Source organism: Fistularia commersonii, chromosome 7 (genome assembly GCF_037954325.1).
Source record: "Fistularia commersonii isolate RoL2024-O1a breed Wild chromosome 7, RoL_Fcom_v1.0, whole genome shotgun sequence".
NCBI classification, from domain to species: domain Eukaryota; kingdom Metazoa; phylum Chordata; class Actinopteri; order Syngnathiformes; family Fistulariidae; genus Fistularia; species Fistularia commersonii.
Window position 1 is genome coordinate 17094030 of NC_141290.1, and position 19388 is coordinate 17113417.

General features: G+C 38.7%; 1 protein-coding gene across 4 annotated transcripts in view; it reads left to right on the forward strand.

Moving 5' to 3' along the window:
• Positions 1–5555: 5555 nt before the first annotated feature.
• The window catches only part of mtss1 (MTSS I-BAR domain containing 1), a 58007-nt gene continuing 44174 nt past the window's right edge, over positions 5556–19388 (forward strand). For 2 of the 4 annotated variants that reach the window (XM_086150133.1, XM_086150134.1), the window contains exon 1: positions 5560–5869. In XM_086150133.1, coding sequence (XP_086006259.1) covers positions 5798–5869 — 72 coding nt within the window. In that variant the 5' untranslated portion in view covers positions 5560–5797. Of the gene's footprint in view, positions 5870–19388 lie in introns of all 4 variants that reach the window. The other 2 variants (XM_086150135.1, XM_086150132.1) reach the window with 2 other exon arrangements.

Below are 19388 nucleotides of genomic sequence, written 5' to 3' on the forward strand. Positions count from 1 at the left end.
GCAACACATTCTCATCCCAATGTGTCAACTGCCTGACAAATGGTGACTCATTAGGTGCCCCCTTTTCGTCATTTTTCGACGATCCATGAGGAGCGTCCAATTTTTTTTCCTAATTTTTGACAACACATTGTATCACATTCCAGCAGTTTAGGCACCCCTTTCTCATCAGGTGTCGTGTCAGTGCAGAACACAAGTTCTCCTTTAGAACACAAACATGTACAAAATACTACCCCCTCTTTTATTTTCATTAGGTTTAGAGAGATATACAAGTGTTGATGTAGACCTGATGCTCTAAGTCCGTTAAAAAATGACGAGAAATAGGTTCATAATGTGTCGGTGTGTGACGCGAAAGGGAGCCTTCAAGATTCGTCAGGTGGTTGACGGATTGGGATGAGAACGGGCAGCTATAAGCTGCTTTTCTGAGAAATTTTCAGAGTAATTCCTTGTGCATTTTCTCCCACATTCTGCCCACCAGTCCACTCTTTTGATCGTACTTCTGGGGCGCGCCATCTGTTTTAAGTGCCACAAGTTTGTCCCAAGGCAGGCCAATTTAATTTATGCGTCAGCATACCGCTTCAAAAATCTCCTTTCCCGTAGTCGTGTCATGCATCAATCTAAACCCCCAAAGTTCCTTTGCTAGGCACAAATCTGAGTCCACAGATATAAAAATCAACAGAAGTGTTGCCGCGCTCTCCGCCAACATATTTTCTGCCTCCCACCTGTCTTGAAACCCCCTGTTTTCAAAAGTCCACCTTTCATTTACATTTTAGGGGGAAAGGGGTAACTGACAGCTGACAACAGGTGACTAAGCACCTGATAAGCGGAGAGGGTTCACGTTTGACAGCACTTGATTGATGCATTGGTAGTGCATTGTGGGACTTGTAGTATTAATGGTGCTTGCTACATATTGGCAGGCCAGCTCTGACAGTTATCAAAAATTATCCCGCGGACCAAAAATAATCCCACCGCAGGCTGGATTTGGCCCGCGGGCCTTTAGTTTGACACAACTGAGGTGGGAGATCCCTTTTTCTTCAGTTGATGCATCTGACCAGCAGGCGTCGCTGTTGCATCAGTGATTCAACCTCTTATTACTCAGCCTTGTGTGAAGGTGGTGGAGGGGAGTGGAGGAAGGAAATAGTTCATGAAAATTGTCACAACGAGGTCTGTTGATGATCAGAAAGCATGAGAGGCAGCAGAAAAATACACATCTGTACTGTGAAAGAAGAATGTGGCACTTCAAACATTTTTCCCTCATTAAACACTGATTCTATTCTAATTTGATTTCCTTAGCCACATAAATAATTTTTAAATGATAACTTCAATCTGTATTTCATGGGCTGAAGGGTAAGAGACAGTAAATTAAATACAGAATCATGTTTAAAAAATGAAAACCTCAATTATGACATAATCAAAGATGTGAAGCGTTTAATTTTTTTAAGATATTTTGGCTCTTCAACTTTTAAGCACTTCCTGACATTTGTTTATTTCTTTTTTATAAAACATTAGTCTTATGAGAATTAACGACAAAAACATCAGTGATAAAATCGCCGTCCTCCAAATCAAGCCCTTATCATGCTGTGGAGACTGATTCTTCAGTCTCCGTGGCAACCAGAAGGGGTGTTTGGCAGGCAGGTGGCGGTCGCGTGATTCAGCGAAACACGCTGGCATGCTGGTTGCCATGGTAACCAAGCCAGCGAAATGCCTCCCAGTGCTATTATTCAGCTTGTTGCTGGGTGAGTCAGCACAAAACACACACACACACACACACAGACACACACACAGAAAGCACACACCTGTGTGTTTATTCCTGCCCGGTTGCTATGTGAATAAAACCGCAACCTGGTGTTTGATGAAGTGGAAAACATCTGACAGAATCCTTACATCATCGCTGTCTGGAGTCCTGTGAGGCCTGTTTGAGGTCAAACCACGCCACGTGTTGATGCTCTTCCTCCATGACCAGGGCGTGATGGATGGCCACACTCCAGACGAACGTCCACGACACACACTCCTCCACTCAGAAGAATGAATGAAACGACTGTGCTGGGATGAAACATATCCTCCCTGCTTTCTCCACCCAATATCCAAATATATTAATCGAGGAATCCGCCTCTTGTGGGTTGAAAATAACTTCAAATGAGCACACACGTCCACTGTTTTATAACAGCCTGCTGTCTGTGGGCTCAAAGGTCACGCTGAGTCACAAGGATGTGTGAGGTATGAAATAATTGCTTGGAAAATATCTTCAAACTGTACTCGAGAGTTCCCGGTTAAAGGGGGAAAATTGAAAAAAAAAAGAAAAACCTGTTGACTCTGAAAGGCCTTGTGATTGAAAATGTGCAGTACACTTTACAAGTGAGGTGTGATCAGAATGGTTTATGAACATGTAACTTACATCGATCGTGCAAAAACAGTAACAAGTACAAGACAATGGCTTCAACACTAGCCGCCTTTTTTTTTTCCAAGTTATTTCTTCCTTGTTTTTCATTTCTCCGTTGTTTCCTTTGTGGTGTAAAACCTCTTAAAAACTTTATTCCCTGTGGGAAATTCTATCCCGCTACACTAAAAATTCATGTTCACGACACAGAGCTCTGTCTTTATGCCTGCATAGCGCAAAAAGGGGAAGCGCTGATGTCACACGGGGGAAGCTGTAAAAAGTGGATAAGCTCTTTGTGTATTTCGGAAGTGCTGCGCTACCAAACAGCGTATCTTTACAGCGACAATACAGCGGGTGTAGCTTTCATTTGAAAAAATGTAAACGGGCAACTGTGTGATGTCACACAGGGGGACAATGGGATGATGATGACGAAGGAATTTTGATGTCATAAGGGACACAAACTCATAAAGATTCTTTGATAAATAACAAGTCCTGAAAATAGATGCTAACTGAATTTTACTGACGTGAGCCTTATTGTTGAGTAATGGTCGTATGTAGTGGTGATACCAGTCCGGGTTTAACACAGCATCTCACCCAGTGCCTGCTAGGATATCCTGTACACCAAACAAAACCCCATGAGCAGGATGGGCCCATTAAAAGATGAATGAATGAATGTTGTGATGCTGTTTGTTTGTTTGTTTGTTTGTTTAGAAGTTTATTAAGACAGTGTACAGTTACATTAAGCACAGAGGCAGAGATGTTTGTACCAGAGTGTAGCTCACAGCTATTTTCCATCTGTAGTCCTGGACAATACAAATATAAAACTGTACAAAATAGACAATATATATAAAACATACAGATAGGCAATAAAATAACTATACAATATATAAACAGGCAATAAAATATGTATTTTGCAAGTTGAAAGTGCTATTGTTGTGATGTTGTTATGACTGTTGAGAGCATGCTTTTATTCATACAGGGGATGAAAGCTGATCTAGAAAGACTTTTTTTTTTCTGTCAGTAACACACTATGATTTAGGATTTAGAAATGAAGCTAGATCTTTACAAAAAAAAAGGATTGTCCTTTTTGTGATACATCCTTCCAGCCTTTAGGTTTCAATTTTTTTTTTCCACGTGTCATTCAATTTTTGGTAGGAAGTTTTTCCAGATCACGTGTTTTCTTTCTTTCCTTGGTCTCTTATTAAAAAAAAAAAAAAAAGACAGACAGGGCCTGCCACTCTCTGACTTCCTGGTAAACTCTGTAATTTCATTTGTCTGTCTGTCAAATCTCAGCGGGGTCACAGGACGATCTTTTGTTTACATAAAGTGTTGCACTTCACTCCGCCCCCCCCGCCGGCCCGCCGCTTTCCGCCACACAACAAACCTCTCCGATGCGCACCGACAACGCAGCACCATCAAGTATCTTTTGCTCAACCGCTGACGGAAATGTTGAAACCTTCAGAATAAAAGTCGCTGAGACTGTAACAATTCCGAAATTTGCATTGATGGGCGCACATCATAAAAAAAACAAACACATTGGTTACCACTCAAAAAAACAACAACAAAGAAATTGTTGAAAAAACAAAGAATCACAATGTTGAATTTTGAACTTTTCCCATTGATACTTCATATATTTCTTTTTATATTGACACTGCGTCTGTGATCCTAAAATGTATATTAATTATCAGGAAAACAGAGCCTAAGAAAGGGGTGAAAGCGTGAAATCAAGATGCCTATTGTCACTATTGTTATGAAAATCATCTGAGGATATGAAGGTAGTTGGTGTGAGAGAGGAGGATACAGAGAATAGGGTTAGATGGAGAAAGTTGACTCGCTGTGGCGGGAAAAGCCGAAAGAAGAAGAAGTTATGAAAATCATCTGGGTCTCCAGCACAATAAAAAAATGACTTGATTAGATTTAAATGTTGAAAATGTTTTGTTCCCAGTCTTCCATGTCAGTTTCTCTCGATTGGTTTCTCGTAAGATTTAGATATCTTTGCTTCTTTAGAAAAAATCCTTATGAACCTTTGCCTCAGTTAATAAGTGTCTTTTTATTTAAAAAAACAAACAAAAAGAAAACTTAAATGATTTTTCTAATGAAATAACAGCCTAATATTTGATTGGCCAAGAACTGTCTTGGTATTGACACTGAAATTATGTATGAAAATCTCCTATATTAAAAAAGTCTGTAATTTAATATCACAACTCGACAGTGTTTTAGGTGTTAATTTCCTAGCCTTTAAAGTACAAGATCTTATAATGTAATTTTGTGTGGATTAAAAATGATTTCTCAGTTCAAGATTGAGACACTAGAGTGGGATTGTAATTTTTTTCCAGCCCACAGGAAAAATGACACCGCGACGCCTATTTTTTTTTTCCCAGTCAAATATTTCCCAATCTTCCTTTTATATTTTGCATTTTCTACCATATTTAACTTTCTAGCAGCGTAAACAAGTGTTCATTCATTTTGACTGAGCTTTGTGTTCATTAGAATTATTGTTTGTACTACTTTTCGCATATTTTAACATGTCGAATCAATGATAATACCTGCAAAAATTTAACGTTTTATCTCGTGTTTACATTAGTTACTCTACACACGATATACGGGGGAAAGCGAATGACATTTATTTTGAAAATCCTCCCCGGATGTGTGTGTTATCACCCCACGTTACTTCACACCCTCCTCCAATACACTCTCACTCTAGGTGAGGACTCCCATTGGAGTCGCGGAGTGGAGAACGTCCGTTCCTGTCGCCCTAAACTCGCAAGAAAAACAACGAGAATTCCCTCGGATTTCCACGGAGAATTAAAACCGAAGCGGACTCTTGAAAGAACCCGTGCAGATTTATTTTTGGGTGAGCTGATAGAACCCGTGGACCCCCCGAGCGTGTGTACGTGTGTTTTCTTGCGGGAAGCTAAATACACACACAGACACACACACACATAGTCACACAGGTTGCTAGCGGAGTTTACGCTAGCCGACAAAGCTAGTAGCCGTCGTTAGCTGCGCCCCCTTCACACGGGAGGGAAACCAGCCGGCTCTAAATCTTATTAAATATAGAGAAACGAAAAAAAGCCTGGCATTTTCCAGAAAGTCAGCGACGTGATACAGTCACGATGTGGTGTTTTTCCGGATGTTTATCAAGTTGGCCGGCGGGTAGCATCGGCTGACTGGAGCTTAACGTCGCTCTTTTTTTTAATTTTTTTTAATTTTTTTTTTTCCCCCAGTTTTTTGCCTGCAGATTTTTTTTTCATATTTTCCCCCGCATTTTTGCCACTCTATTCAAATTAAAAAAAAAAAAGAAAACTTCGTCGGTTTCCTCCACCGGAGTAAAACTTGGCTTGGACTTCTTGTTTTTCCCTTGGAGGTAAAGAAAAAAAGTTTGGGAAGTAAGAGGAGGAATTTTTCCGAGCCTGTGGAAAAATGGATGCGGGTATTGAGAAGGAATGTAGCGCCTTGGGAGGGCTCTTCCAGCTCATCATGAACGACATGAAGGTACTGTAAAAATACTCATTAATACTGCATATAGTACTCTTAACACAGTTTTACATTTTTAGAGTGCATGTCTGTCGATTGACTAACCCCCACCCCCATGTCTTTGCACCTTCACCCGTGTATCTTCCTCATCTTTACATCTCACCCGAGGTCAGGGGTTCATTCATTCATTAATTGATTCATGCATTCATTCTGATGGTCATTTGAGGTGTGTGTTCACATTCTCGCGGCAGAATAGGCTTGAATTGGGTGGAAATGTATAAATAGAAATATAATAATACCATAGAGTTTTATTCTGGTGACTTAACCGGGGCGATGTTGTAGTGAAGCTCCGGGATTCCAACTGGAAGGGGGCCATGTGAGAAGGACTGGGGGGGGGCTATCCAGCTGTGTGCTCTTTGATGTGTGTGTGTGTGTGTGTGTGTGTGTGTGTGTGTGTGTGTGTGTGGCAACTCTTCTCCAGTTGGCCTTCACTGAACAGCCTATAAAAGCTGCGTGTAGAAGCTCGACTGAGTAGAAACAGCCCTGTTGATCAGTATGATTGAGCCTAATCATCAGATAGTTATTATTAGTATTAATATTATTTTCTCCTACTTGTATCCTGATGCCACATGGAAATAGTAGTAAGAGTATTTGAATTGCTCCTCCTCCCCAGTTCGACAGTATGGTTTCCCCCTCTTCAACCGATGGGTCATGTGTAAATACACCCAGATTTGCTATTAGAAGAGATGTTTAGGTTTTAAGTGTGCAAAGTGCTGTAGATGCCCCTGTTGACTTGAAATAAAAACAGAGGTAGTGTTACTATAAAAGTTAAATGCCACTGAGAACATTTGACTAATTTCTGCTCTTTGCCATTGTGCTTCCTTGATATATCAGAGAGCAGATATATTTTTCATGATTGTCTGTACTTGTATGAATATTTCCTGATGCAATCAGTCAAACAGCATAATAGATCAGGGTGGGAGTTCAAATTCGGTTATCAACAGGCAGTACTCTTCTTTTTACATTCCTTTAGATTTGATTAAAGGTTTAGATGTATGGTCGGGAGTATCTGATACAAACCGTAAAACAATGCTGAATTCTTTTAAAATTGCCAACTAACAAGAATGTCCGATCGTTCCGAATGTAAACATCCTCACAATTACAGTGGACAAAATCCTTGTTGGATTTTATCATCAGTTTCTATCCAATCAATTTTAGGAGCCTGCAAGTAATAGACGTTCCAATTACATTCATACCCATTCAATAAATTCATCCGATAGATCATTTTTTTAACATTCATCACTGAAAATTTTTAACTAAAAAAGTAAGGTTATTAGCTATATGGAATGGCACCCAGGGTTTCAAAATAACAGCTGACACAGCATTCTTCACATTTGTGTGTGCATTGCTTCAGATTAGTGTATCACTGTAGCCCCTGTGATGAGGCCAATCTTTTTGTAACTTTCAAATTCAGCCTAAATTATCTGATTTTTCAGGTTGATATTTACCCAAGAGTGCGAGCATCTAAATGATGCTAAAGTTCTATTAAAATTGATACATATGTTAATAAAACTCAAATGTGGGTTGTTTTTTATGATGAGCACTTTTACTTTTGATCCTTTGCACACATTCTTGAGAGTGAAACGTAAACTAAATACATGAAGACATCAACATCAGGTTTCAGCTGAGATTGAAATTTTCATTAGTCAGAATCCTGACTCGGTAACACCACATCCCATCATGCTGACCAGAGACAAGCTCAAACAGACCATGTCATGTGGAAATGATTGCAACACCTGAAACCACAGATCATGAGTAAATTTTCATGAAGTGGGAGAGGTTTTGTAAGAAGGAATTTGGATGACTCAGTCATGACTGCCTACATTGAAGTTTAGGGGCAGAAACTCAGGTTTTATCTCCATCCCTATGGAAGTCGGACTAAGCCTGTGACACTGAGGCCGCCTAACCCTCATGAACTTCACGCTCCTCAGGAAGCGTGGACATTCCTCTTTGACTCCACGGTGAAACGGTTTTGAAAGTAACTTGAGAGAACTTGCAGTGTCCTTTGGTGAGAGCAGTGTGACTCACCTCTTTCGACACAACAAGGAACAGGGATGAGGTTTATAGTCCAACTCAAACCTGGTGGTATCACATCCTGGTATTTCATCACCATGGCATTGACCAATGGGGACACTCCTTCCTTCCATCTGTCTTTTGCACACGCACAAACCATCATCATCATCATGTCTAATCAAGCAGTGTTTGTCTCCACAGGACGTTGTGACCTGCTGGTAAAGAGCTTGCTTTGTGTATCAGTTCAAATTAACTGTATCATGGTGTGTGCTACAGATAGTTTCGATATTATAGCATTTTCGATAACGACTTAAACCCCCAGTCACAGACACAGAGAGAATCTTAGCTTTCATGTGACATTGTTTCCCTCCAGATATTATTTCTGAGTAGATGAGATGTTGACAATCCTCGGAATTTGTCTTTTCTTCATTTGAATTCTTCCCCTTTATACAGAGGTAATCTAAGTCTTCGCTGTTAAAAAGATCCTTTTTTCACTGTTGAGGTAAACATCCATCCTGATCTGTTGGGTTTTTGCAGTATTAAGAGTCAACTGATTGTATGGGGAGTTTTGCATATTTTGGTGCATTTGCTTATATAGATATTTGTTCTTTTGGCAGAAGGCTCAGCTAATTTCTTAATTATTTTGTGTCTGGTTTCTTTCTGAGACTTAAAGGTGACAGCTTGTTTTCAAGTTATTTCAGTGAAACTAATTTCAGTTTCAAATAAATCTACAGACAAAGTTAGGCCACAAAGTTGTTCTTTATTTGCAATGTAATGTCAAAAACAAACAAAAAGAAGTAAACAAGAATCTTACTTTGCTCTTAAGATTTTAAAAATGTTCGATATAATTTAGTGTTGCGATATCCTTTTTTTTTCAAATTCCATAATATGATTTTTGTGGATATATGTATAAAATGTTAACATGCAGTGCAATTTATTATTGTTTATGTGAACGGCAATACTTAACGTATGACCTCAAGAAAATATTTTCCAGTGTGTTTGTTAAATTTGAAATCACACTGCAATAAATAACCATTTCTAAAGTTCAATTGGACAAGTGGCAGGCATTTTTCTTTCCTGCATCATCTTCTGCTCATTCCTTTCGGCTGTTCCCTCGGGGGTCCCAATAGTGAATCATCTGCCTCCAACCTTTTTCTCTGCATCCTCTTCCTGCATCTCAAATACCGCCTTATCTCAGTAAATGCAGCAACATGCGACACGCAACCCAGCCTGTTGTTTGGCCGCAGCAGTGACATGACATCCTGTGAATGTAAACAAACTGGAGACCAGCTGCATCTCACTGTCCAATATCACAATACTTCTGTTACTTCCCGGCGATGCTGCGGATCCTACATGAAAACACTCGGCAAGGTTTATATTGCGGTCATTGTTTCACTCACTTCTGTTCGGTACATTTGAGCGCAGTGAAGCAAAGGCCAGCGTGGTGTCAGAAAATGTGTGCACATGTGAAGGAAATAGAAAAAGACTGACTCTTTGTTTTACTTTACAGCTATTTCATTTTTTAAAAGTGACTGGCCGCTGGAGTGGTTAGCCTTTCCCTGGTCTAGTTTAGTAACAGGTCAAATGTTATGTATGCAATCTCAAACCAGCATTGTTTGATTCAGCTGGCTAATTTTAAGCCAGTTTATTCAGGTAAATCATTAGTGTGTATGCTAATTTGTCATTAACCTGGCAGGTATTTTTAGCATTCACAGTGGGCAGGAGCAGGTAAGCAAGTACAAATGGCCAGTAAAAAATATTTGACCTTTTTCCTAACCCAGTGAGGGAATGGTCCCCCCCAGTCTCACACAGCTTTGTTACAGAAAGATTAAACAAACATGAAGAACAAACTGATAATTTGATCTTTCAATGTTTTGAGGTTAGAGTGTTTTACAAAATGTCTTATGGATTATATATCTTATTTCATCCATTCACGTTGGAAATATATAAATTCATCAAGCTATGTTTTTGGAGGTAATTAAAGTTTGCAGCAAAATATCAAGAGCTGCATTTTATTGACCATGCAGTGCCAATGGAAGAGACAAATGTGGGGAGGGCTGTCTATCAAGAATAACTTTGTACAAAATATACACACTTTTCAAAAGTGATTAAGCTTTGATATTTTTTTTAATAAACTTGAATTTATGACTGTGGAAGCCTTTTTAAAAAATTGAATTGATTTTCACTATCACTATAATTACTGAGTGAGTTCGGTAGTGTCCAAAGGCAGCTTACCAACAAGGTCCCACATTTTCAGTTGCGACATTCAGGGCCAAATCAGGACCCCGACTCAACACATTTTATATTTTTAGAGGTTTCTCTTGTGAAACAAATCAAAAGAAAGTAAAATGCAGGGAGTAAAGTTGTCATATTTTGTTGTGTTATGAGGGTCTGTGTTTTAATAAGGAAAGTCATCAGCGTAGAAATGTACTGAGAAGTGTATTGAGTTTTACAGGAAAGAGACAGTTTATTGATTTCTGACATCAGGAGCCAGTAACCTTTTACACTCCTCTGTCATCCTCCCCTCTACCCCCCATCATCTTCTCCTCCTCCTCACTCACTCTGCTTTTCATCTCTTTCCATCCTCCTGTCATGTTTCTCCTCATGCTCCTCTCTCCTGCCCAACCCTCTACTCCCCCTACCATAACCAGTGTGCATCAGTGCATCACATGGATGTGATTAGTGATATTTTGCTTGTTAACTTTACTTGAAAGCAGTATGGCACTAGGAACACGTCAACCTGCCCTCTTTCCTTGTGTGTGTGTGTGTGTGTGTGTGTGTGTGTGTGTGTGTGTGTGTGTGTGTGTGTGTGTGTGTGTGTGTGTGTGTGTGTGTGTGTGTGTGTGTGTGTGTGTGTGTGTGTGTGTGTGTGTGTGTGTGTGTGTGTGTGTGTGTGTGTGTGTGTGTGTGTGTGTGTGTGATCACACTGTTGTACATCACACTGCACTGAAGGTGAACTGAAAAAGGATGTAGCTGTTGGTCAGTGATTACTAAATTGCAAATGTTTTTCAATCGCGTCAGCCATTGCCAGCTTTGAAATATAAGTGCATGCACATGCATGTATACCCCCACCCCATATACACAAGTTCATACAGACTTTGTTTTTTACTCTTGCTGATTTTTACATTTCTTAATTTTAAAATGATAACTGCAGATAGCAGTCTGTGTGTATGAGGTTATTTTTTGCTCTTTTTTTTTTTCTTCCCTAAGAGGAAGATTGACAGCCTTAGGTTGAACATTGTGAGTGTATATTTTTGTATTTACACACACCCAAACCCAAACAAGTAATGAGTGTTCGTAGGGAAACTGTTTTATCTCAGAGTAGTTGAAAGATTACCATGGTTTGAATGTTGGGCTTTAGCTTGGAAATCAACCAAAAGTGCATCAATACCGACATATAGAATCTACCACTGAATGGATCTTTTTTTGTGTCAGGGTTGATGTAATAGTTTTCCAAGTAATAATAAAATGTGTAGTAAGTTTTCTATTTCTATAATGGACACTTTTTGATTAGACTGAAGATATAGACTTGAGGTGAGCACTTGGCTTGGGCCAATGTAAACATATTCAAAAGGATCCAATCTCAAGACCAGACTGTTATACCACTTTATGTCAATCATGTTTTTGACTTGATGACTTTCCACATTATTTCCACATCTTTTACGTCTCTCGTGTTCGGAGAAGGAAGAACAGAACATTCTGTTCATCCAGTGTAATTTGTCTCATTTATTGAATGACATTTACAGACACACAGGTACAAACATGACTGACATCTGCCAACTTGTTCATGTTGGCTATTTTTACATTAGAATTTCCACTAAATACTAGTTCTGTCAGGAAGATACAATCAGACAAATCTGAAGTATACTAAACATGACTCGATCTTTCTTTCTGCTTCCTCATTCTGAATATATGATACTTTTTCATATTACTTTCACTAACTACTAGCATAATAAGAATGTGAGAAACACATATGTGAGAAACAGTTTCATCCTTGCACATGTTATATTGGCTTTTTAAACAGTTTTAAAAAATACAAGCAACAAGAAACTCATAAGACACCAGGCTGCTAACAGAAATCAGCGATGATTTGATGCACAGTTTTGAAGCTGTTTTATCGATAATCAAATTATTGAGGACTAAACTTGATCAGGGCCAAATCAGACTTCAAATAAACTTGGAAGTTCACCAATTTTTTTTTTTTTTCAAGGGGTCATCAGGGCTCTCTGAGCAACTTTTGTGAAGCTGAAGCCTTGTGATCTTGAGTCGTGTTACAAGACTTTTTTTTTTGCTGGCGTTGACTTTCTCATCTCTAAAATGATTTATAAGTGCCTAAATTTAAGTCCCTTGTCTGAAACCTATTCCTTTGTGAAATTTGAAAAAGTTTTCACAAATTTTTGCCATGGACATCACATGCACAGGGTTGCACTGTTGTTGAATTAGCATCAGCAGGTGAACCCTTTACTGCACACACTAATTTATAATGAAACAAATCAAATATGGCTGCTATCAATGATCTTATCAGTGAAGAAAGATAAGGCCGGTCTCAGGGTATATAACTGCAGTGAGGTGACAGGGGTTGCCCCAACTGATGAAAAGCTGTCAGCGGACCCCAGCCCCGAAGGCTGACATACTCTGGTGTTATTATGTAGAGCGCCGCTCCCCTCCCAGCCGAGATTAATTATTAATATTTAGCCATTCAGGCTTGTGGTATTTAAGTCCCTGTCAGCTATTGCCATAATCAGGATGGTGATTGAGGAGATGAAACACTATGGATGACTGCGTCTCAATAAAGGGTGTGAATGTATGTATCATGCACTGGCAGACACATGCATCAACCAAATCATGCACAAACTGTTGCGGCTGCTCTGTTTCTTTTCATACAAATTCTCTCCTTAGGATCCTCCTCAGGTTTCTTCCTTGTTTTTTGTGTTAAACTATGTTTTTATGTCAGTTTTTCCCCACCTTAGAGTTCAGGGTATTCGAGGCAGACTCAGACATAGGTAATGAATTATATGTGAAGTAGTTCTACCATGAATTGATTGTAAAGAGGAAAAAAGGCAAAAACTGTTGTAAATATTTCATCCCCATGTTTATCCCCATGTCTTCAACGCAAATAGATTTTACTTTCTAACACAGTGAAACAGAAACCAGAAAATCGCCCCAACTGATTTACTGGTATTAGGGAATCATCCCTCTTTCATTCCCTGTTTCCGACTCTGACTCAAGTGATTGATAAAAATATGTTGGTAATTACATTGAATTGTTTTTGAAGTAACTGTTGCAGTTGTTAATGAAGTTAATCACATCAAACAAAACCTCATATATCCGTTTTGGATGTTAACCAGGAAGTAAGACACCTAGTTTTCTGGAACACTTTCAGATTTTTTTCTGGAACAGTCAGAACAGTTTTCACACAATCCGGCTCTGATGTCAGTCAGAGCTGAAAACCAAACAGAGCTAATCACTGTCTGATGGAACTTCCTCTCACCTCGCTGCTTCTGTTGTGTCACATGTCAACAAGAGCGCAACCAGGCAACACACAGTTTAAATGAAGGGCTGCTCTGCCTTGTGAAATTTACATTAACAGGCTCCGGTTCAGTCTATGAGTGTGTGAGTGTATTTGGTCCCTTCAGCCTTTTTGCACAATTAGTCAGTCCCTGCCTTTTACTTATCAGTTATTTGTAAAGTTAACCTATATGGCAATCTTCCTTTTGATTAGATAAAAAAAACAAAAAATATGAAATCTCTTTATATTGGGTCATTTTCCAGTTGTGACATAAGCTAAGGATTTGGATTTTTGCATTGTAAATCTCATTTTTATTGGAAACCATATAGGCATCATATAAGCTAAGGATTTGGATTTTGCATGGCAAATCTCATTTCTATTGGAAACCATATAGGCATCATTAGGTTTTGAAATGAAAAAACATACATGCTTTTTAAGGCTATGCACACTGAAAGATTTCATCAAAAAGTTTATTTTAACTGATGTCAACTCTGCTATTTAGTAGTTGCACATAGGCAGATTGGGATCCGGATTAAAACATTTTCAAATGTGTTGTCTTGCTACTGTACCTTTTTCCAACTGTAATGACTCATTCCCGATTAGCAAACTTCTTAAAAAAGGAATTAATGTTTTTGCGCGGCATGTGGGCCGTTTGCATTCTCAGCAAAACATTACGCATTCCATTTCTGTGCTTGGTTGTTCTGTCATGCATTCCATCTTTGATCGCATGTAACTCTGGATGAGGGTGAACTTAATTCAGTCCATGTCAGTATTGGGACTGTTAGATAGAGCCAACTGGAAATCAGAAATAACATGGTGAACATCAGAACACTCCTCTTGGAGATTTGGATAAGGTCTCAATCTATATCTCCACACCATTACTTTGGCCTTTAGAAATATGATTTCTGTCGAGTTAATAAAAGCAAATTGACTCTGATAATTCTCCAGCACTAAAACAACATCTTCTTACCAGACTTTAGGTCATCGTCATTCACCGGAGCGGAGTGAGACTCTCTCTTAGCTCCTGGATTTGGGACTCTCTTTGGAATTTGCCAGCTATGCTTCATGTCTGTCAGCTCTTTGCTAACCTCTCTGTGTGCTGCTAAACAGGCAGGCTTCAGTCAGTCGCTGCGTTGCCTGATATCCATTATGGAGTGGATTGTGCGGGGTGAAGGGAGATGGAGGTTCAGGCCAGCACCATTAAAAAACACTTGTAGCAAAGATGAAGGGATTATTTATGAACCAGTTGGATGGGCCTTCTCTGGGTATTGAGGGCTAATCCACAATTTAAAGAAGCCTGTCAAGTTCAAACCGCACTTGTGATAAATAATCCTACATCTTCTCTTCAAGCTGGAGCCCTCATCTTATTCATACCCCTTCTCTTCCGCCTTATGTTCTCTAATGCTGGTACCAGTATTACGCACTTTCATCACTTCATATTGTTCTACCTTCCTGGCTTCACGCGTCCCTGAACAAATGTATTCAAATTTTCAACACCTGAGTGGCCAGGTATTGTAAACAGAAATGGATTAACCCAAAACTAGCTGAGTTGACTCACAACCCTCCATTTATATCCATTCAAGTTACTGAAGATAAACTATCAGGTACATTTTTAAAATGTGAACAACACTTTCCTTTCAAGCTCACATACTGCTTTTTATTGAACTGTTATCCTTTTTAAAGCCGCAAAAGTATTTTGAGGATTGCTCCACATATAATATATTAAAGTAGTCAGTAAGTTATTTCTTTTTATAAATAGTTCTACATTGACATCTTAAATTTGGCAAAACTATGTTTTTCTACTTCACAGGACAAATTAGAAACATAAACAATAAAGGTATGAGATATAAATCATTGGCTGATGAATATGCTCCAATTTTTCATTCCACAAAAGTATTTGTCTAGTAAGACACCAAAGATCCATAAGTAAAATGTTTAATACTTTTATAATCAGATCAGATACTGTGAAGTAGTGCTGTGTGAAAATCATCCTGAATCTCATAATTCAGTACTTTCTACTTTGTTGCCCTTTGCAACTGTCTGCAACTGTGACTACTAAGATGAAATTTTTGGACTGTTGGCTAGATTTATTTGGGTTGATGTTCCCCCTCTATTTTCTCCTCTCCTCTATCTACCTGTTATTTTTTCATTATGTATTAATCTTTTTTTATGCTGTACAAGTCTAATCATCCTGATCATTATGAGAAGGTCCTGAACCTTTGCCAAGTTCCTGTGCTTGGCAGCAGAAGCCACAGACAATTGCTGCAGGCCCTTTTAGTTAGTTTTTTTCAGTTTTCAGGTGATTGTTTCATTTTTACATCAGCCTGATTTTAATTTCCAACTAAAATGCATATTTAGTTTGACGTCTTTCTGATGCTCAGCTGGCATTCAGCTGGTACCCTGTTGCTTGTTGCAGCCAAATTATAGTCAACAATATAATTTCTTGACATTCGACCTTGCATCAAAACCTTTGAGTATTGTTTCAAATGTAGACAGATATATCATGTCTTATGACATCCGCACACCCTTCGATTCAGGCTCCAATTATGATTCGATTAAATGTAAAAAAAAAAAAAAATTAAACAACCGAACCGAAAGGTATGTGGAGAAATGTTAAAATTAGTTTTAATGTCCTTCGTGCCAGTGATTGAGCTGCTCACTAGTTTGTGGGAGTGAAGTGTGTGCTGTCACTGCTGATGCTAGATAAGAGTTAGTTATGAAAGGGGTGAATGTAAGAAAGGGTGAGTCATTTCTCTGACTATTTTGTTTAATGAAAAACTTGTTTATTCCAAAGTAAGGACTTCAAGTCAAACACATAGTTTAACTGAACAAACCATTAGCCCGCTGTTATATCCCACCTGTGGACTTTCCCTCTTGTCATTTTGTCTTCCACTTGCTCAAACTGGTCTGTCAAACAAGACGGGAGACAAGCTATCGACCTGCTGTTTGAACAGGCGTGACCTTGCTCTGCCTTCCTTGTACTTTGTTGCTTCACTCACATCAGTACAGCAACTGTTTGTCTGAATCTTTCCTGGGGTCACAAACCTTTATGTCATAGACCCTTTGTACCACCTAATGTTTTAATATTTTTGCACTGATTTCAGTGACTTATTTAACTGGTTTTCATCAAAAAAAGAACATCTGTCTTATCTCCATCTGTCACGTGACTTGAAAAAAAAAATTCAAGAAAATGATGTCCCAACAATGCGCAAACAGATCTTGAAGTGGAAGAAATAAAATACACACACAGAGAGCCTAAAGCTCAGCCATCATCAGGCCCTTCTCTTAAACTGTTTGCTGAGGATTCATTTTGGTGAACAATGCCTTTGCTCCGACTCTGTGATTTATGGAAGCAGGGCCATCAGTTTTCCTTGACGTTGCAGACCGGTTTTTCCACAGAAACAAGAGCTGCCTGCAAACCATTAGTAAGAAGTGCAAATCAGGAGGTTAGAAATGGTTCGTGTAGTCTAGTTTGAAGTGTCAGGATTTTGGTCTTGACAAACAGCCTGGACCCTGTCAGTCAAATGATCAGTTTTGGGTTCTGATTCACCAAAACAAACCTCAATAGAAAGAAGTGGTCTTTGTATTTTGAACATATATGTATACAGTATTTAGGAAGGTACAGGAAGAGCTGGCCATTAATGCATTTACGTGTGATGGAATTGCAAGTGCGAATTCTGTCAATTGGAGAGAAAAAAAAGTTGAACCTAGGCTTACACAATCGTTAATTATTGTTGAGAGTCTTAGCCCATGTAATCAACCACTTAAAAAAGAAAGTGTTGCGAAAATCATTTCATCACCATTCAAGTTGTGAGGTCAATGGTGTTCTTGCTTTATGGATCCCCGACTACTGTCCACAGATATGTGTTGCATCATAACAGAAAATGGAAGCCCCAATTCTGATCCTTTGTCAAGCTCTGTATCACATGAATCATGAAACTGTAGCACACTGAAGGTATAAATCCAGTGCAGTTATTTAGTGTTTGGCCCGACTCACTTAGCTTTAGGAAAAGATTACGATTCGATAAGTTTGCCCAAATCCACACGATGGTTCCACTTTGTGACAAAGCAGCTGTTATTACCACATCACACCTTTAGTCAGAAACACCAGCGAATGTCAGAGGTTATGGTGTTCCTTCACCAGGGTGTGTCTTGATACGTAGAATCTTCAGGTTCCGTTTTTTTATACAGTAACACAACACACACACACACACACACACACACACACTTGAGATCACAGGTTGAGAGAAATATAAAAATCAAACAACTGGTGAAATACCTCTGAAAACTCCAGACTTGTCTGAGTGACACAATGAGATTGAGATTTAGCATTGTCGTCTCCTTGGGGTCACCAGGTTTTCTTCCAATTAGAAGCTGAGCACAAAACGGGATGCCGCAGCAGTGTTTTTATTACAGCATCAGATTGTCTCACTTAAAAATCACATCAGCATGAATCTGCTCCATTTTGAGTTGTTCCTCAGTTGTTTCCACATCAGTCTATCAGAATTTTAAGTAGAATGTCTTGTTATTGTTGAAACTGTTGAAACTGGAAAATAGTGTGCGATGGGGGATGATGTATGTGTTCAGTCCTTCACTGAGTAAATTCCACATAAAGACTAGTGTGATGAAACCTCAGAACTTACTGGAACAAAACCTAAATATTTGGTGGTTGCCAAGAACTGAGCGCTGGAGGATTTGTCACTGAAATCATAGTTTTATTTTATTAAGATTGAGGTTTTTTCAACCTCCCTTTCTGAGCTCCTGTTGTTCAGAATGCAGAATTCAGAATTTGCTGGCCTCTCAGCTTTTGCACTATAAGCCATATAAATGTTTTCACTAAAACATTGGTATATACAGAGTTGTACAAATATCATATAGACCTGGGCAGTAAATAACGAGTAAATGCATTTCCTTTAGATTGTACTTGATGTAAAAATATGTTTTTCATGTCCACAATTACAGATAGATAATTGTTGTTTTTTTAATTCTTTGTGATTATTCCTGGTATCCCCATTTTTTGTTGGTAGATTTAAAATTTTCAACAGCCACATTTTGGAGGAATGACAGAATATCACATACAGTATGAGGGATTGTCACCTTAAAAAGAATACATTAATTCCAATATAAAGAACGGTTATTCATTGGAACCCATACTGGTTTTCACCTATTTCTTGGATGCCTCAGGCCTTAGTTCCTAGCAAAATCTTAAATCAATCATATTTACTGAGTATATTTACAGTGAAACAGGGCAACTATAGATGTGTCTGATTCTTTATTGATTCCTCTTCAATAATCTGCATTTTATCAGTGTCAGTGCAAATGATTCCATTCACTAAATGGACGTTGGTCTGATAAATATACCACAATCCTCGTTTTCTTAAAAGGTTATGGAGCTGATGGGTGGGTGGACGTGCAGCAGCCAGAGAACTAACCGTTGTCCATCTGTCGTCAGCAGATTCAATATATGAACATTTATACATCATTTGTTTTCATTCCATTTTCAGTACCAAAAAAAAATATGCTAAATCTGCTTAATTTGACTACAATCTTAGATCTTTACTTTAGCAGATAAGTGTCAAATATTCAGCTACATTAAGATTTTACGTCTATGTTGTATTAAATGAAAAATCTCTGCACTCTGGTTTTCATTTTCAGATCCACTCCTCATTCATTCCTGTGGGACTTCTTAATTGATTTTTGGGTGATTGTGTTTACTGCGGTGATGGTTCATATCACCAAACACCTTTTTCAGATGGAGAGACTTACTTTGAAATGTATAATTTTGTGGTTCGTCCTAAGTGCTCAGGGGAGGAATCTTCTAATATGACTGTTAAAAAAACAACAACACTTTTATACTGAATTTTATTTAACAGGCAAATATGGACAGGTTTAAGCTCTTTTGGCGCATATTTAGGTAAAATGTCACTATGTTTTTAAAGGGGCATTCTTATATAC